This window comes from Oryctolagus cuniculus, chromosome 17, assembly GCF_964237555.1.
Source record: "Oryctolagus cuniculus chromosome 17, mOryCun1.1, whole genome shotgun sequence".
NCBI classification, from domain to species: Eukaryota; Metazoa; Chordata; class Mammalia; order Lagomorpha; family Leporidae; genus Oryctolagus; species Oryctolagus cuniculus.
Window position 1 is genome coordinate 53,022,979 of NC_091448.1, and position 16,386 is coordinate 53,039,364.

At 45.9% G+C, this 16,386-nt stretch overlaps 1 protein-coding gene across 6 annotated transcripts in view; it reads right to left on the bottom strand.

Annotated features, from left to right (window-relative positions):
• Window positions 1-16,386, bottom strand: part of MYH10 (myosin heavy chain 10) — a 136,501-nt gene that overhangs the window by 99,366 nt on the left and 20,749 nt on the right. For all 6 annotated transcript variants that reach the window (XM_017348899.3, XM_070061373.1, XM_051825192.2 and 3 more), the window contains exon 3: window positions 12,653-12,809. In XM_017348899.3, coding sequence (XP_017204388.3) covers window positions 12,653-12,809 — 157 coding nt within the window. The remainder of the gene's footprint in view (window positions 1-12,652; window positions 12,810-16,386) is intronic.

Consider the following 16,386-nt stretch of genomic DNA (forward strand, 5'->3'; position numbering starts at 1 on the left):
GTCACCACCACCAGCTCTCCTGGCAGATCCCATCTATTTTGCTATTTGTCTGATCTTGCACTAACTCTGGCCTCAGGATCTTTATCATTACAAAAGGGGGATGGGCCTGTCAACCTGCAGGACTCTCCCCAGCTCTGCAACAGAACCCTCCTTCCACTTCACAGACAATAGTTCACAATGACCTTTATACTCTAAGGACCTACACATGTAACCAGACAGAGCCTTACAGTGACAGTTAAAGGGAAAAACAGATTACTTTCAAAAATGCAACTAGCACTCTAGAGTGGTGATTCAGGGCCGGCAATGCAGTGCAGCAGGTTAAGTCACTGCTTGCAATGCTGGCATCCCATATGGGTTCTGGTTCAAGTCTCAGCTGCTCTATTTCTGATCCAGTTCCCTGCTAATATGCCTCAGAAAACCAGCAGAGGATGGCCCAAGTGCACAGACCCCTGCCACATACATGGGAGACCCAGAAGAAGCTCCTGGCTCGCGGCTTCAGTTGGCCCAGTCCTGGCTGTTGTAGACATTTGGAGAGTGAACCAGCAGATGGAAGACCTCTCTCTCTGTCTCTCCCTCTCTCTGCTTGTGGCTTTGCCTTTCAAATAAATAAATAAATCTTAAAATAAAGAAAGAAGTGGGGGGCTGGCGCTGTGGCATAGTGGATTAAACCTCTGCCTGCAGAGCCGGCTTCCCATACGGGTGTGGCTAAAGTCATGGCAGCTCCACTTCCAATCCAATTCCCTGCTAATAATGTGCCTGGGAAAGCAGAAGATAGCCCAAGTCCTTGGGCCCCTGTACCCATGTGGGAGATCCAGAAGAAGCCCCTGGCTCCTGGCTTTGGATTGGCACGGCCAATTGGGGAGTGAACCGGCAAATGGAAGACCTCCCTCTCTCTCTCTCTCTCTCTGCCCCTTCTTCACTCTCTAACTCTTTCAAATAAATAAATAAATCTTTTTTTTTAAAAAAAAGACAAACCATTGAAGCTCACTCAAGAAGGGGCAGTAACATCCATCACTCCACATCTATTTAAGAATTTGGGTTTGTAATTACAAATCTTGCTGTAAAAAAAACACAGCCTCACTGGTAAATTCCACAAAACATTTAAGGAAGAAGTAACACCAACACTCTACAGAATCTTCTAGAAACTGAAGAGGAAGGAACATTTCCCAATTCACTCTATGAGAGAAGCCTTACCCTGATGCCAAAACTGGAAGAAAAAAAAAGACAAAAGGAGAAAATGACATAAAATGTCTCTCGTAAAAAAGGCACAAAAATGTTAGCAAAATGTTAGCAAATAAAATCCAGTGATATATACACACACACAAAAAAGGATACAAATAATGAGCAAGTGGTATTAATTCTGTGATGGCAAGGCTAACTTAACAACCAAAAGGCAAACAATCTAATTCAATAAAGTAAAGAAAAAGAAACCATATCACTGAATAGAGGTTAAAAAAAAAAAAAAACATTTGACAAAACTGAATATCCATTCATCCAAAAAAAAATTACCAGGGCCAGTGTTGCGGCATGCGAAGCTACTGCCTGCAGCAACGGCATCCCACATGGGCAGTGGTTTGAGTCCCAGCTGCTCCACTTCCAATCCAGCTCCCTGCTAGTGCACCTAGAAAGCAGCAGAAGCTGGCCCAAGTGCTTGGGCCCCTGCACCCACATGGGAGACCAAGATGAAGCTCCTGGCTTCGGCTTTGCTCTGCCCTGACTATTGTAGCCATCTGCAGAGTGAACTAGCAAACAGAAGATCTCTCTCTTTCTGCCTCTCCTTCTCTCTCTAATGTGGCCTTTCAAGTGAATAAATACATCTTTAAAAAAAATTTCAACAAGCTAAGGATAAAAGGGAACTTCAACCTGATAAAATGTATCCACACACAAAAAAATCCTATCATTAATATCATCTTCAATGGTGAACATCGAATGCTACACTCAGGAACAAGGCAAGGACATCTGTGCGCCACACTCTTAAGGAACAAGGATGCAAGGAAACGAACTTCAAAGCACAGGCTGCAAAGGAGGAAATAACAATGTCTCTATCTGTGGAAGACATGGTTGTCTAGACAGACTATCCCACAATGGATGCACAAAGAGGAAAAAAACCTTCCCGAATAAGTGAATTTAGCAAAGTCACAAGAAATGCCAATACATATGGTTTTATAAATCCTACTTCTGAATATTAATAGTGAAGAATTGGACACTGACTCTTCAAGAGATCCACTTAAAACTAAAAAACATAAATGCCTTGTTATAGTAATACTTGGTCATAAATCTAACAACACAGTCTAATAAGATCTGTTTATAGAAAACTATAAAATACCAATAAAAGAAATTTAAAAAGACCTAAAGTCACAAATAGTATTCATGGACTGGAAGACTCAACATTTGTCAACTCCCAACCTGATCTACAGACTCAACACAGTCCAATCAAAATGTCAGCAGGGATCTTCTGTATATTAAGATAATCGAAAATGAATCTTGATGTGAATGGAAGGGGAGAGGGAATGGGAAAGGGGAGGGTAGTGGGTGGGAGGGATGGTATGTGGGGGAAGCCATTGTAATCCATAAATCGTACTTTGGAAATTTATATTCATTAAATAAAAGTTAAAAAAAAATGTCAGCAGGGTTATTTTGGAGAGATTAATAGACTGAATTCTAAATTTCATATATAATGAAAGACAAAGGAACTAGAATAGACAAAACAATTTTTTTTTTAAAGATTTATTTATTTTGAAAGACAGAGTTACAGAGAGAAGTAGAGACAGAGAGAGAAGTCTTCCATCTGCTGGTTCACTCCCCAGATGGCTGCAACGGCCAGAGCTGCGTCGATCCGAAGCCAGGAGCTTCTTCTGGGTCTCCCACATGGGTGCAGGGGCCCAAGGACTTGGGCCATCCTCCACTGCTATCCCAGGCCATACCAGAGAGCTGGATTGGAAGAGTAGCAGCTGGGACTAGAACCAGCGCCCATATGGGATGCTGGTGCTTCAGGCCAGGGCGTTAACCCACTGTGCCACATCGCCGGCCCCAACAAAACAATTCTTAAAAACCATCTGTTTTTTCTCTTTGGAAGGCAGAGCAACAGAGACAGAGGCAGATCTTCCACCTTTTGGATCACTCCCCAAATGCCTGCAACAACCCAGCACTGTGCCAGGATGAAGCAAAGAGCCCAGAACCCCATTCAGGTCTCCCACGTGGACAGCAGGGGCCCAAGCACTTCAGCATCACCTGGTGCCTCCCACCAGGATGCATAGCAGGAAGCTGGATCAAAAACCATCTCTGATATGGGAATGTGGCATCTTATATGATAGTTTAACCCGCTGGCCCACAATGCCTGTTCCAACAAAACAATTTTTAAAAAGAACAATAGTGGAAGGCTCACAGGATCTGATTTCAAGATTTACTATGAAGCTGTTAATCAAGCCAGTGTGATACTAGCACTAAGAGACAGAATAGACCTTTGGAATAGACCTTTGTTGATTTTCAACACAGCTGCAAAGGAAATTCACTGGAGAAATAATAAATGCCTATCAACAAACAGGGCTAGAACAACTGGATTTCTATAGGTAAAAGATGAACATCAATCCTACCCTTGGGTCACTTACAAAAATTAACTAAAAATGGATCACAGACTGGGAGTGAAAAAAAATTACTAAATACGGAACTTCTATTAAGATAAAGAACTGTCAAAACTCAACAAGAAAATAAACTACTCAATTTAAAAAAATTGATCAAAGATGGAGCTGGTGCTGGCATAGCAGGTTAAAGCTCCCACGCGGGTGCAGGGGCCCAAGGACTTGGCCCATCTTCCACTGCCTTTCCCAGGCCACAGCAGAGAGCTGGACCAGAAGTGGAGCAGCCAGGACTCGAACCAGTGCCCATATGGGATGCCAGCACTGCAGGCAGTGGCCTTACCCGCTACGCCACAGCACCGGCCCCCACCTACATTTTCAAAATGTACGTTTTGATATGTACTGGTCCTATCCTTAAGGAAGGGGTACCCGTGTCCGTTATGGTCAGGGGGCCACTCCCTCTGTCAGATGTCTTCCCAGCAGGCCGCTGAGCACTTGGCTACGAATGGCTCACTGATCTGATAACTGATGGCTGCAGAGCTTTCTTGAGCAGCTCCTGGGGGTTATCCTCCAGCGGCTGAGTTCCATGAGGAAGAAATACAACCAAGGAAAGGAGTCCACGAATGTGGAAGTGGAAGTGGAGGTGGAGGTGGACTAAAGGGCAATGAGCAGAGACTGGACAGAGGCTCCCAGAGCCACGTCTCCCAACCGCGAGGCGCTTTTCTAGGGACTGCAAGGAGGACGTGCAGTTCTGTCAAGTTAATAGAGCCAACTGCAAAACCACCCTGTCCTCACACCGGAAAATGACTAACCCCATGGAAAACAGAAAATCATATAAGAAAGGAAATGCAATCCCAAGACAAATAAACAATGTAAATACTGAATATTAAACAGCAAGAAATTGTTGGTTTAACTTCTGTGGGGAAAATGAGGGGAGGGTTTAGATAAGTAAAAATGCTTCTTTCTGGGGCCAGCACTGTGGCATAGTAGGCTAGGCCTCCACCTGTGGCACCAGCACCCCACATGGGCGCCGGTTTGAGTCCCAGCTGCTCCTCTTCCGATTCAGCTCTCTGCTATGGCCTGGGAAAGCAGTGGAAGATGATCCAAGTGCTTGGGCCCCTGGACCCGTGTGGGAGACCTGGAAGAAGCTCCTGGCTCCTGGTTTCTGACTGGCCCATCTCTGGCTGTTGCTACCATTTGGGGAGTGAACCAGCAGATGGTAGACCTTTCTGTCTCTCCCTCACTCTGTAACTCCACCTCTCAAATAAATAAATAAATAAAAACTTTTCTAAGAAATGCTTTTTCTGGGTTCAGTGTTGTATCACAGCAGGTTAAGCCACTGCCTGGGACACCAGTGAGTCCCGGCTACTCCATATCTGATCCAGCTCCCTGGGAAAGCAGCAGCAGATGGCCCAAGTGCTTGGGGCATCTGCTGCCCATGTGGGAGACCCGGATGGACTTCCAGGCTCCTGACTTTGGCCTAGCCCAGTCCTGTTATTGTGACCATTTTGGGAGTAAGCCAGCAGATAGATAATACCTGCCTGTCCCTCTCTCTCACTTGCAAATAAACAAATCTTTTTTTTTTTTTTTGGACAGGCAGAGTGGACAGTGAGAGAGAGAGAGACAGAGAGAAAGGTCTTGCTTTTGCCGCTGGTTCACCCTCCAATGGCCGTCACAGCCGGCGCGCGTGGCCGTTGCACCGCGCTGATCCGATGGCAGGAGTCAGGTACTTCTCCTGGTCTCCCATGGGGTGCAGGGCCCAAGCACTTGGGCCATCCTCCACTGCACTCCCTGGCCACAGCAGAGAGCTGGCCTGGAAGAGGGGCAACCGGGACAGAATCCGGCACCCCGACCGGGACTAGAACCCAGTGTGCCAGCGCCACAAGGCGGAGGATTAGCCTATTGAGCCACGGCGCAGGCCACAAATAAATCTTAAATATGCTTCTTTCGGGGGCTGGCACTACGGTTATGCTGGTTATGTGGTTACATGAGCACTGGATCTATTCGTGGCTGCTCCATTTCTGATCCAGCTCCCTGTTCATGTGCCTAGAAAAGGCAGCAGATGGCCCAAGCATTTGGGGCCCTGCATCCACACATAAGACCTGGATGAAGCTCTTGGCCCAGCCTTGGCTGTTGCAATCATTTGAGGAGTGAACCATCAGGAAGATCTGGCTTTCCCTTTCTCTAAAATACTGCCTTTTAAATAAATAAGCAATTTTTTTTTTAAAAAGTACTTCTTTCATAATTGGAAGTCTTTAGATAATAGAAGTAAAAAGATTGGCATGGACTTACTATTAAGTGGGCTCACATATTAAGAGAAACAGATGAACCATGGTTTTCTTTAAAGAGGGGATCCAGATTAGGTGGGGGTAGAACAGGTTCCTCCCATTTTTGCTTTTTCTTGCTCCCACCAATGCAAACCTTATTCAACTGTGTATTTTTTTTTTCAAAGATTTTATTGATTTATTTGAGAGGTAGAGTTACAGTGAGAGGGAGAGACAGAGAGAAAGGTCTTCCTTCTACTGGTTCACTCCCCAAATGGCTGCAACAGCCTGAGCTGTGCCGATCCGAAGCCAGGAGCCAGGTGCTTCTTCCTGGTCTCCCATGCGGGTGCAGGGCCCAAGCACTTGGGCCATCTTCCATTGCTTTCCCAGGCCACAGCAGAGCTGGATTGGAAGAGGAGCAGCCGGGACTAGAACCAGCGCCCATATGGGATGCTGGCGCTGCAGGCAGAGGATTAACCTACTGCGCCACAGCGCTGGCCCCTCCACTGTGCATTTTTTATAACTATATTCATTCAAATTTCTTTGACAAGTTGTGATCTTGAGGCTACTCATTTTATTCTGCATTATTTAATGGTTTAAACCCACAGGGATTACCTGGTCCTTATGATTTCACAGACAATAAATTATCAGAAAGTTATCCTTTATCGCCCAAGTAAAAGGCTTAACTCCTCTACAGACTATTGTTTACTAATAAAAATATTACAGCTATGAATTGTTTCTTAAAGTGGTTTTGCCACAACGCATGTATTTTTTATGTGTGGTATTTTGTTGTGGTTAACTTCTAAAGAACCTATAATGCATGCTGTGATCTCTCCTTTCACCAAAAAGCCAGACAGATGAATGATTAATAGCAAAAACAGCAAGAACTCATTAGGCTCACTGCCATGAACACTAACTCACTGGGAAATCTTTTTATTGTTAGCTAAGTATCTTGTCTCTTACGGCAGGGCTTGGAGCAGAGACCAAGTGATGTGTCAAGGAGTGAGATAAGGAGCGGAGAAGAAAGTAGCTGACAGTGATGAGGGGAGGGGAGGGCAGGAGAGGGGAGGGCAGCTTTTCCGAGGAGGTTGAGGGGCAGAGGCTGGGCAGAGGCTCAGCAGAGGCATGGCAAGTAAGGCCACCAGCCCCATCTCCCAGGGCAAGGGTTGGAGGGACGGCACAGTCTTCACCGAGTGGCCTCAAACCCCATATGCAGGGGAAAGGCCAGTTGCAGTTAAAGCCTGGAGCAAAACATTCAATGAAGACACTGAAGATACAGGCATGTCTGCACCTGCGAGGGGCGAGCTGCCAAGGCGATGCGGAGCAGTCCACTCAGACTCCAGGGAGATCGGAGGTCTTAAAATACTCAAGGTGGCCTACAAGGGTGGCCCTTGCAATTATTATTACAGCAAAACTTTCCTTTCCAGCTAGGGCAGTGGGTCAGTGGGTCAGTGGGGATGGGTAGCGGTGCTGGTGGCCTGGGCCTGAACGGAAGCTGGCTGGGCTGGAAGGCTGTGGCAAGGCTTCAGGATCCAGGGAAGACACCTCACACAGCGGTGAGCCTGGAATGCAGCCAGTCCTGGGTGACCTTAGATGGTTATGTACAGGGTGGACGCCCCAAGGTCACCACGATCTGGTTCTAATGTGTAGCATGCAAATGAGAGAGATGATGCCAGTGACTCCCTCTCCACTGAGATCATCTAATTTTGATCTATCCACCAAGTTATCTAAAACTAGTCATGTCTGTCTCTTTTTTTTTTTAAGATGTATTTATTTACTTATTTGAAAAAGTTACAGAGAGAGAGGGAAATCTTCCATCTGCTGCCTCACTCCACAAATGGCCGCAATGACCAGGGCTAGGCCAGGCCAAAGCCAGGAGCTTCTTCTGGGTCTCCCACATGGGTACAGGGGCCGAAACACTTGGGCCACATTCCATTGCTTTCCCAGACCTTTAGCAGGGAGCAGGATTGGAAGTAGAGCATCTGGGACTCAAACTGGTGCCCACGTGGGATGCTGGCACGGCAGATGCTGGCGTATCCCAGTGCATCAGAGTGCAGGCCGCTCCTCTTGTCAATACTCCTGCCTGACTCTTTTCAGTCTGAAGACATTCTTGTTACATTTGGGGAAAAAACAAACCCTGAGGATCTGAGTCTTTCCGTAGATTAGGTGAACCTGTTGAACAATATGCTAGAGCGGTCATTTGGCACAGTGGTTGTCACTGCCTGGGATGCCTGCATCCCCTATCAGAGTGCCCAGTTCAAGTCCTGCTCTGCTTCTGATTCCAGCTTTCTGCTAATGCGCGCCCTGGTAGGCAGCCAGTGACGGTTTGCATAGTTGGGTCCCTGCCATCAGCATGATAGACCTGGATTAAGCTTCAGTCTGGCCCAGCTCCAGCTGTTTATGAGCATTTAGGGCACGAACCATAGATGGGAGACCTCATCTGTCCCCATCTTCCAAATTATGATGGCATCTAAGAATCTATTTATACATTCCATGTTCCGTACTTTCTCTCCTAAGTTCTATCAGTTTCTTTTTGTACTGTATTCTAGTCTTCTTTTTCACTGTTTTAGTTTCCAATTGTGTTGACTTTGCCACTCTATACTTCTACTAGGTATGCTGTTTTTTTTTTTTTGCAATCAAATTTTTGTCCAAGAACTCTGCTTTCATTCATTCATTCAACAAATATTTATTTTTAAAGATTTATTTATTTGAAAGGCAGAATGAAAGGAGGGAGGGAGGGAGGGATGGAGAGAGAGAGAGAGAGAGAAACAGAGGGAGGATCTTCCATTTGCTAGTTCTCTCCCCCAAAAGGCTACAACAGGCAGGGCTGGATTAGGCCAAAGCCAGGACCCAGGAACTCCATCTCGGTCTCCCACATGGGTGGCAGGGGATGGCAAGTACCAGGCTATTATCTGTTGCCTTCCAAGGTGCAACAGCAGAGAGTATAACTGGAAGCAAAGTAGCCATGGTAAGCAGCAGCTCAACCTGAGCCACAATGCTGGCCCCAACACATATTAATTAATTGACTACTAAGCCAGGCACACTTTGCATCTTACTGATGCAATATCTCCTAGAAGCCCAATGTAAAGGGGGAGAAAAAGCTCTCCTGATTTTATGCATGAAAAAAACAGACTAGTAAATATTTGTTCTCCAACGGACTTGAAGATGTGGGATGTGTGCCTATAACACTCACATAGAACACGAAACTGGAAGACAGAATAAATACTTCTAATGAACAGAACCAAAATTTTAGAAGATCTGGATAGGCTGAATGGGGAAGTGAAACTAACCTAACAGTTGAGAGGGATCACCTGTGTGAATCCTCCTTGGTCCCCTCTCAAGCTACGGACCACAGCCTCTTCGTGAACCCAGTGACGTCATCTGTAACTGAAGCACAGTCTGATGGGCACTGCCAGCGGTCCCAGCTTCACCAGCAAGTGACGTGCTGTGGTCTGACTGCTGCCCCAGGAGTCCCGCTGTCTGTGCAGCGCCCACACCAGCAGGCAAAGCTGCTACTTAGAGAATGCAACACACCGGAAACAGCTTAGATGAGCTCTTGTTTTCATTTAATCTAATTTCTAAAACGTTTTTAACCAACGAACTCCTTAACACGAACATGGAAGTCCACGTTACAAATATGTCACATTATTTCATTGGAATCCTACCTCATTTATTTATTTTATTTATTATTTTTACTATTGGCTTTTTCTGGGTCAAGTTACTGCTTTGTGCCTCAGTAAAACAGGGACAGTCATTCTACTTACAGGATCGTCAAGCGTTAAATGATACAACACGTACAGCATTTGGCTTGGTGCCTGGCTCATAGCGATTTTCATGAAGTGTTCATTCCAGCATTAATGATGATACTAATAATACTGTGATATGCGGGTAAGCCACATCTTCCTCACAGTCTCCTCATTCTGTATCCGCACAGCTGGTTTGGGAACCCAGTAATGGGATATAACACTTATCCCTCTTAACTATTACGTTTGATTTAACTCCCCATTCAATCTGTCAAGAGATTTAAAAATTCTGTTTCTTTTCATCAAACGCATGTATTATTCCTTCCAGTTCCATGTCATCGGCAAATTGTATGGGCATGCATTCCCACATCTGCAAGAGTGCTGATTACCACGCTGAGAAAGGCACACCTCGGTAGACACCCTGGCAAAGCCTTCCATCGGCAGCCCCAGTGCGGCCCTTCCCGACACAGCCCTGTGGGTAAAGGAAGACCTGCCAAGTCACACTCTATGCCCACTGCATTTCCCTTCCCTCCTAAGCCTGAAGCAAGGTGGCAGGTACACTCGTGCTGTTCTTCAACTGCCTCCAAACAGCAGATTCTGGAACCTCTCCAGACACGCACCTGAAGCTCAGAGGTCCAGAGACCTTTTCCCCTTTTTTAAAAACTAGAATACTACTTATGAGCCTGTCCCTCGCCTTCCAGAAACTCCCTGTCTACACAAAACTGCAGGAGGCCAGGGGCGGCCGTCTCAGTTGTGAGAAGGTGGCTGTGTATGAGAATCCCTGGAATGGACTGGACAGAGAGGGTACTTCTCCCAACTCCTCCTCCTCCACACAGCAGCCTGCTGCACACCAGCTTTGAAAAAATGTCCCTCCATAAACCACAGTGTCTGAAGCCACAGTTCCAATGAACGACTGCAAATTTGTATTTCATTCTGATCCAGAAGAAACAACCAAAATCGGCCAACTTTTTTTTTTAGCCTTTTGTTGTTTCCTCTTCTGCGCATTTAAATCATAAATAATACTTTATAATCTTTCTTTCCCTAATGAGACAACCACCTTCCCTATCATTCTTCCCCTTGGTTTTAAAACCTAATGGAGGGTTGGGGCCGGTGCTGTGGTGTAGCAGGTAAAGCCGCAGCCTTCAGTGCTGGCATCCCATATGGGCGCCGGTTTGAGTCCCGGCTGCTTCACTTCTGATCCAGCTCTCTGCAATGGCCTGGGAAAGCAGTGGAAGATGGCCCAACTCTTTGGGCCCCTGCACCCACATAGGAGACCCGGAAGAAGCTCCTGGCTCCTGGCTTCTGATCGGCCCAGCTCCAGCTGTTGCAGCCAACTGGGGAGTGAACCAGTGGATGGAAGATCTCTCTCTCTCTGCCTCTCCTTCTCTCTGTGAACTCTTTCAAATACATAAATAAATCTTAAAAAAAAAAAAAAAAAGGAAAGAAAAAAAACCTAATGGGGGAGCCAGCATTGTGGTAGAGCAGGTGAGGCTGGCACCTGTGACGTCAGGATCCCATATGGGCTCCAGTTCAAGCCCTATCTGCTCCACTTCTGATCCAGATCCCTGCTAATGCACCTGGGAAAAGCACTGGAAGATGACTCAAGTGCTTGGGCCCCTACACCCACGTGGGAGACCCAGATGAAGCTTCTGGATTTGGCCTGGTCAATTTGGGGAGTGAACAAGAGGATGGAAGACCTCTGCCTCTCCCTTTCTAGCTCTTTCAAATAAATAAATATTTAAAAAAAATAAAATAAAATAAAACCTCATGGAACACAGCCTTAGTTATACTGGCTTATGGCAGAGAATCAAATGTATATAAAAACTACATGTTCTCTGGGCTGGTGTTGTGACACAGCAAGTTACGCTGTCGCCAGCGATGCTGACATCCCATATGAAGGCTAGTTCAAGTCCTCGTTGCTCCACTTCCATTCCAGCTCTTGAACATGGCCTGGGAAAGCAGTAGAACACATGGCCCAAGTGCTTGACACACGTGGGAGACCCAAATGGAGTTCGAGGTTCCTGGCTTCAGCCTGCCCAGCCCTGGTCATTGTGGACACTGACTGAACCAGCAGATAGAAAATCTCTCTCTGTGCTCTCTATGTGTCACTCTGCCTTTTATTTTATTTTTTTTAAGACAAAATAAGTCTTATTTGAAAGAGTTACAGAGAGAGGTAGAGAAGAGAGAGGTCTTCCATCCACTGGTTCACTCCCTAAATGGCAGCAATGGCTGGAGCTGAGCCGATCCGAAGACACGAGTAAGAGCTTCTCCTAGGTCTCCCATGTGGGTGAAGGGGCCCAAGGGTTCAGGCCATCTTTCATTGCTTTCCCAGGCCATAGCAAAGAGCTGGTTGGGAGTAGAACAGCTGGGACCCGAACCAGCGTCCATACTGGATGCCATCACTGCAGGCCAGGGCTTTAACCTGCTGCGACAGCCCCATGTGTCTTTCAATAAATACATAAATTAAAAAACTAGTCGCTTTTCAATATAAAAATTTATATGCAATATTGGTACAAAGTGGCCGGCGCCGTGGCTCAATAGGCTAATCCTCCACCTAGCGGCGCCGGCACACCGGGTTCTAGTCCCGGTTGGGGCGCCGGATTCTGTCCCGGTTGCCCCTCTTCCAGGCCAGCTCTCTGCTATGGCCAGGGAGTGCAGTGGAGGATGGCCCAGGTGCTTGGGCCCTGCACCCCATGGGAGACCAGGAAAAGCACCTGGCTCCTGGCTCCTGCCAGGATCAGCGCGGTGCGCCGGCTGCAGCGGCGGCCATTGGAGGGTGAACCAACGGCAAAGGAAGACCTTTCTCTCTGTCTCTCTCTCTCACTGTCCACTCTGCCTGTCAAAAAAAAAAAAAAAAATATTGGTACAAAGTAGCACACACACACCAGATTCCTATAGGAAATGGCCACACTTTCTATTCTAATCTCAAGATGTCAAACTTTCTGAAATAAACATGACTTTTTTAAATCTTTTTTTCAGAACCTTTTGTACAACATATTGAGACATTACAAAGCATTTAAACTCCATGTGAGAAAGTCTCAGCACTATGGATCTCAACAGCTCCCGTTACCTTGCAGCATGCACCTGTAGGCAGACTCGGATATGGCATAGATGTGCGGAGGCATCTCGTGGCGCTTCTTCCCTCTGTACATTTCAATGATGTTCTCAGAGTAAATCGGAAGGTTCTTGTAAGGATTTATGACTACACAGAAGAGTCCAGAGTACGTCTAGAATGAAAACAAAACACAGCGGTAAGGAACAAGCAGGAAAAAAAACCCACACTTATCGGTCAGGCTCCCATCAGGAGACAAAACCAACGTAATGATGTGAACAAGCGATCTTTTTTCATCTTAGGATAATTATCTGCCCTCAAATTAAATCTAGCCATCACAGGCGATTGACTACTACGAACCACACGTGGCGCTACCACAGAGAGGCTATCAGTCAGCACTCCTCTGCACTCAGCCTGCTCCTGTGGGAAACAGCCAGACCCGCTCCCTCCTGGCTTTCCAGGGCTCCTACTGGGGTTCGTACAATGTTATTTGCTCTTTCACAGTCATTTCCTCAGGAACACAAAGTGTCACAAGTTCATTAGTGTGGTTTCAGATTCCAGACTGCAATTAATCTTTTCAAAAAAACATGATTTGTCGAGTTTCAGTGTAGTATCAAAGAATATTCACAGTTATCTGAAAAAGTTATTGAAAACATTCCTCTTTTTTTTTTCCAACTAAATATCTGTCCGTAGAAGGCTGGATGTTCTTCAAATACTTCAGCCAAAGGAAATGCTGCAACAAATTAAATGCAGAAGCATAGACATGAATCCAGGTTTTTTGTTGTTGTTGTTAAGTTACTAAAGAGATCTACAAAAATACCAAAGTTTTCGCTCTGAATTTGTTTCGAAAAATATGGTTCTTTTCATTAAAAACTTAATTTTATTTATGCTAATATCATGGGCTTGTGATCATTTTTAAATGAAATAAATATTTGAAAAATTCATTTTAATTTCTAATACAGAAAATATTAATAACTATAACCCCCATAAACAAAAAATAGGTGCAGCCAGTTTAGAAAATCCAGACCCTTCTATCAAATATCCATCATTCAAAATTCATATGATGAACACTTACAACTTTGGGGTTTTTTAAATTTACACAGGGGTGGGGCCAGCACTGTGGCAAAGTAGGTTAAGCCTCCGCCTGCGGTGCCAGCGTCTCATATGGGTGCCGGTTCAAGTCCCGGATGCTCCACTTCTAATCCAGCTCCCTGCTAGTGCACCTGGGAAAGCAGTGGAAGCGGTCCAAGTGCTTGGACCCCTGCACCTACGTGGGAGACTGGGAAAAAACTCTTGGCTCCTGGTTTCGGGTCGGCCCAGTTATGGCTGTTGCGGCCATTTGGGGAGTGAACCAGCGGATGGAAGAGCTGTCTCTGTCCCTCTCTCTAACTCTGCCACTCAAATAAATAAATCAATCTTCTAAGAAAAATTTACACAGGGACAAACATTTGGTGCCAGGGCTCTGATGCCACTTGGGATGCCCATCAGTTCTGAATGCCAACTCCACCTGCTACCCATGTGGGAGATGTGGAATGAGCTCCAGGCTCCTGGCTGTGGACTGATCAGGCCCAGCTGTCCTAGCATTTGGGGAGTAAACCAGAAGATGGAAGATCTCTGTTTGTCTCTCTTCCTCTGCATTTCAAATAAATAAGTAAATTCACAAAGACAAAATTGCTCTTTAAGAAACATAGATAAAATTTACGTAGAATGATTTCCCAGAGTCTTCTACAAAGCAGACTCTGGGAACTAGGGAGAAACAAGAGCAGTCAGGGCAGCTGCAAGGTGCTCAGGCCTCTGAGGATCTGCAAGTATTTGGAAAGGACACTCATCCTACTGGGAAGCTGGCCTTTCATTCTAGGCGACTTGGTGAGGCCAAAACCTAAATGCCAGAGCACGCTGAGAGGGACTGGGGGACTGGCGATGGCTGGCTGCAGGGCCGGCTTCCCTGGGGAGCACTAACACCCATGTTCAGAAGGGCTCAGCCCTTGGGCAACTGCCACCAGAAAGCCCTCTAGAGCTGAATACTGAAGTTAGCAATACAAAATGTGAGAACAAAAGCCTGCCCGAGAACTCCAGGGACCAGGACCATCTGTGGCTGCTCTCCCGGTGACAGGGCCAGAGGTGGGATGCACTTCCCGCCCGGGTGAGAAGTTTAAGAGAGGACAAGTGGCAAAGGGCACCAGCGCCCAGTTCACTGCCTGGGGGTGTTGGCTGAAGTCTTGCATCTGAGCAGCCCAGAGGGGCAACTGACCCTTGCTGGCCTGTGGCCGGACTGGATACCTGCTTCTCCCTTCTCACTGCCCAAGTCCTCAGACGCTGGGCCTTGTCACCCACACAGCACACACCTCACATGACCTAGGTCAGGCTGGCCCGTCAATCTCTTGTCTAACCAGTCCAGTCTCTGCCACTCATTGAGATGACAAAAACAGACTTTATCAAGGGTGAGAAACAAATACTTCCCCTTTTTATTGAGTTTAATTTATATGAAGTTAAATTATGTACATTGGTGAATTTTTTATGTACAACCTCACTTTTTTCACTCAGAAATTACATCATAGTCTATAATGAAATTGCGAATTCTACATTTTTTTAAAGATTTATTGAAAGTCACAGTTATGGGAAGAGGGAGAGAGAGAGAACAAGAGAGAGGGAATATCTTCCACCCACTAGCTTATTCCCCAGATGGCCACAGTGGCCAGCACTGGGCCATGTCGAAGCCAGGAGCTTCATCTGGATCTCCCATGAGGTTAGCAGGGGCCCAAGTACTTGGGCCATCTTCCGCTGCTTTCCCAGGTACATTAGCAGAGAGCTGGATTGGAAATGAAATAGCTGGGACTTGAACCAGCGCCCACATGGGATGCTGGCATCGCAAGCGGCAGTTTTCCCCGCTATGCTATAGTACTGCCTCCTGCTCTTCACTTTCCAAAAGAAGCGATTAACTGTAGATTGGATTAAAAAAAAAAAAAAAAACTCCAAGAAAGTTAAAATATGCAAATTCAATTTAACATCCCACAGCACATATGACACAGTAATATATAACACTGACATGTTTCATTAGAAATAATTCTAACATGTGTATCTACTACGTGGTGGGCACTTTGCTGAGGTCTAGGATTACAAAGATGAGTTAGTCTTACAAATATGAATAAGTCTTCAAAAAGAGAAAAAAAAGGTTAGGTCATCAGCTTCCCATTCTTGCCAAAGAGGAGCAGTAACAAATGCTTAAGGGGAAACAGTAAAGTGCTTAAAGAGCTGACTTCTAACTGCCTGGAAAATTAGCTCAAATATTCATCTCTTGCATAAACTGGCCACTGAACTAATACTTTTGTCTTCCCCAGGCACACGGTGGGAGGGCTGTATGTTGTTAAAGTAATTTCTCTGTAGATCTCAAAGTTCAAATTAAACTTCATTAAGCATATGAATGTACACAGAAGATAAACAAGCACCTTTGAAGGTATGAAGACGACAGATACACTCCAAACAGACAAGCCACAACAGAAGGCACTAAAACAATTACAAGGGTGAACAGGTTTCATAAACAGGCAGGAACGCCCTGGGGTAGAATGCACCAAACCCCCTGAAAGTCAACGGCGATTCTGTTGGAAACTGTAAAACCAGATACACAGTGCAGACCCAGACGGACTCCCTGGTCTCTTTAAGGACTACTAGGTCAGAAGGAGGGATGAGGAACTCCTATTAAAATAAAGAATATAGGGGTTAGCACTGCGGTCAAGCAGGTAAAGCCACAGTCT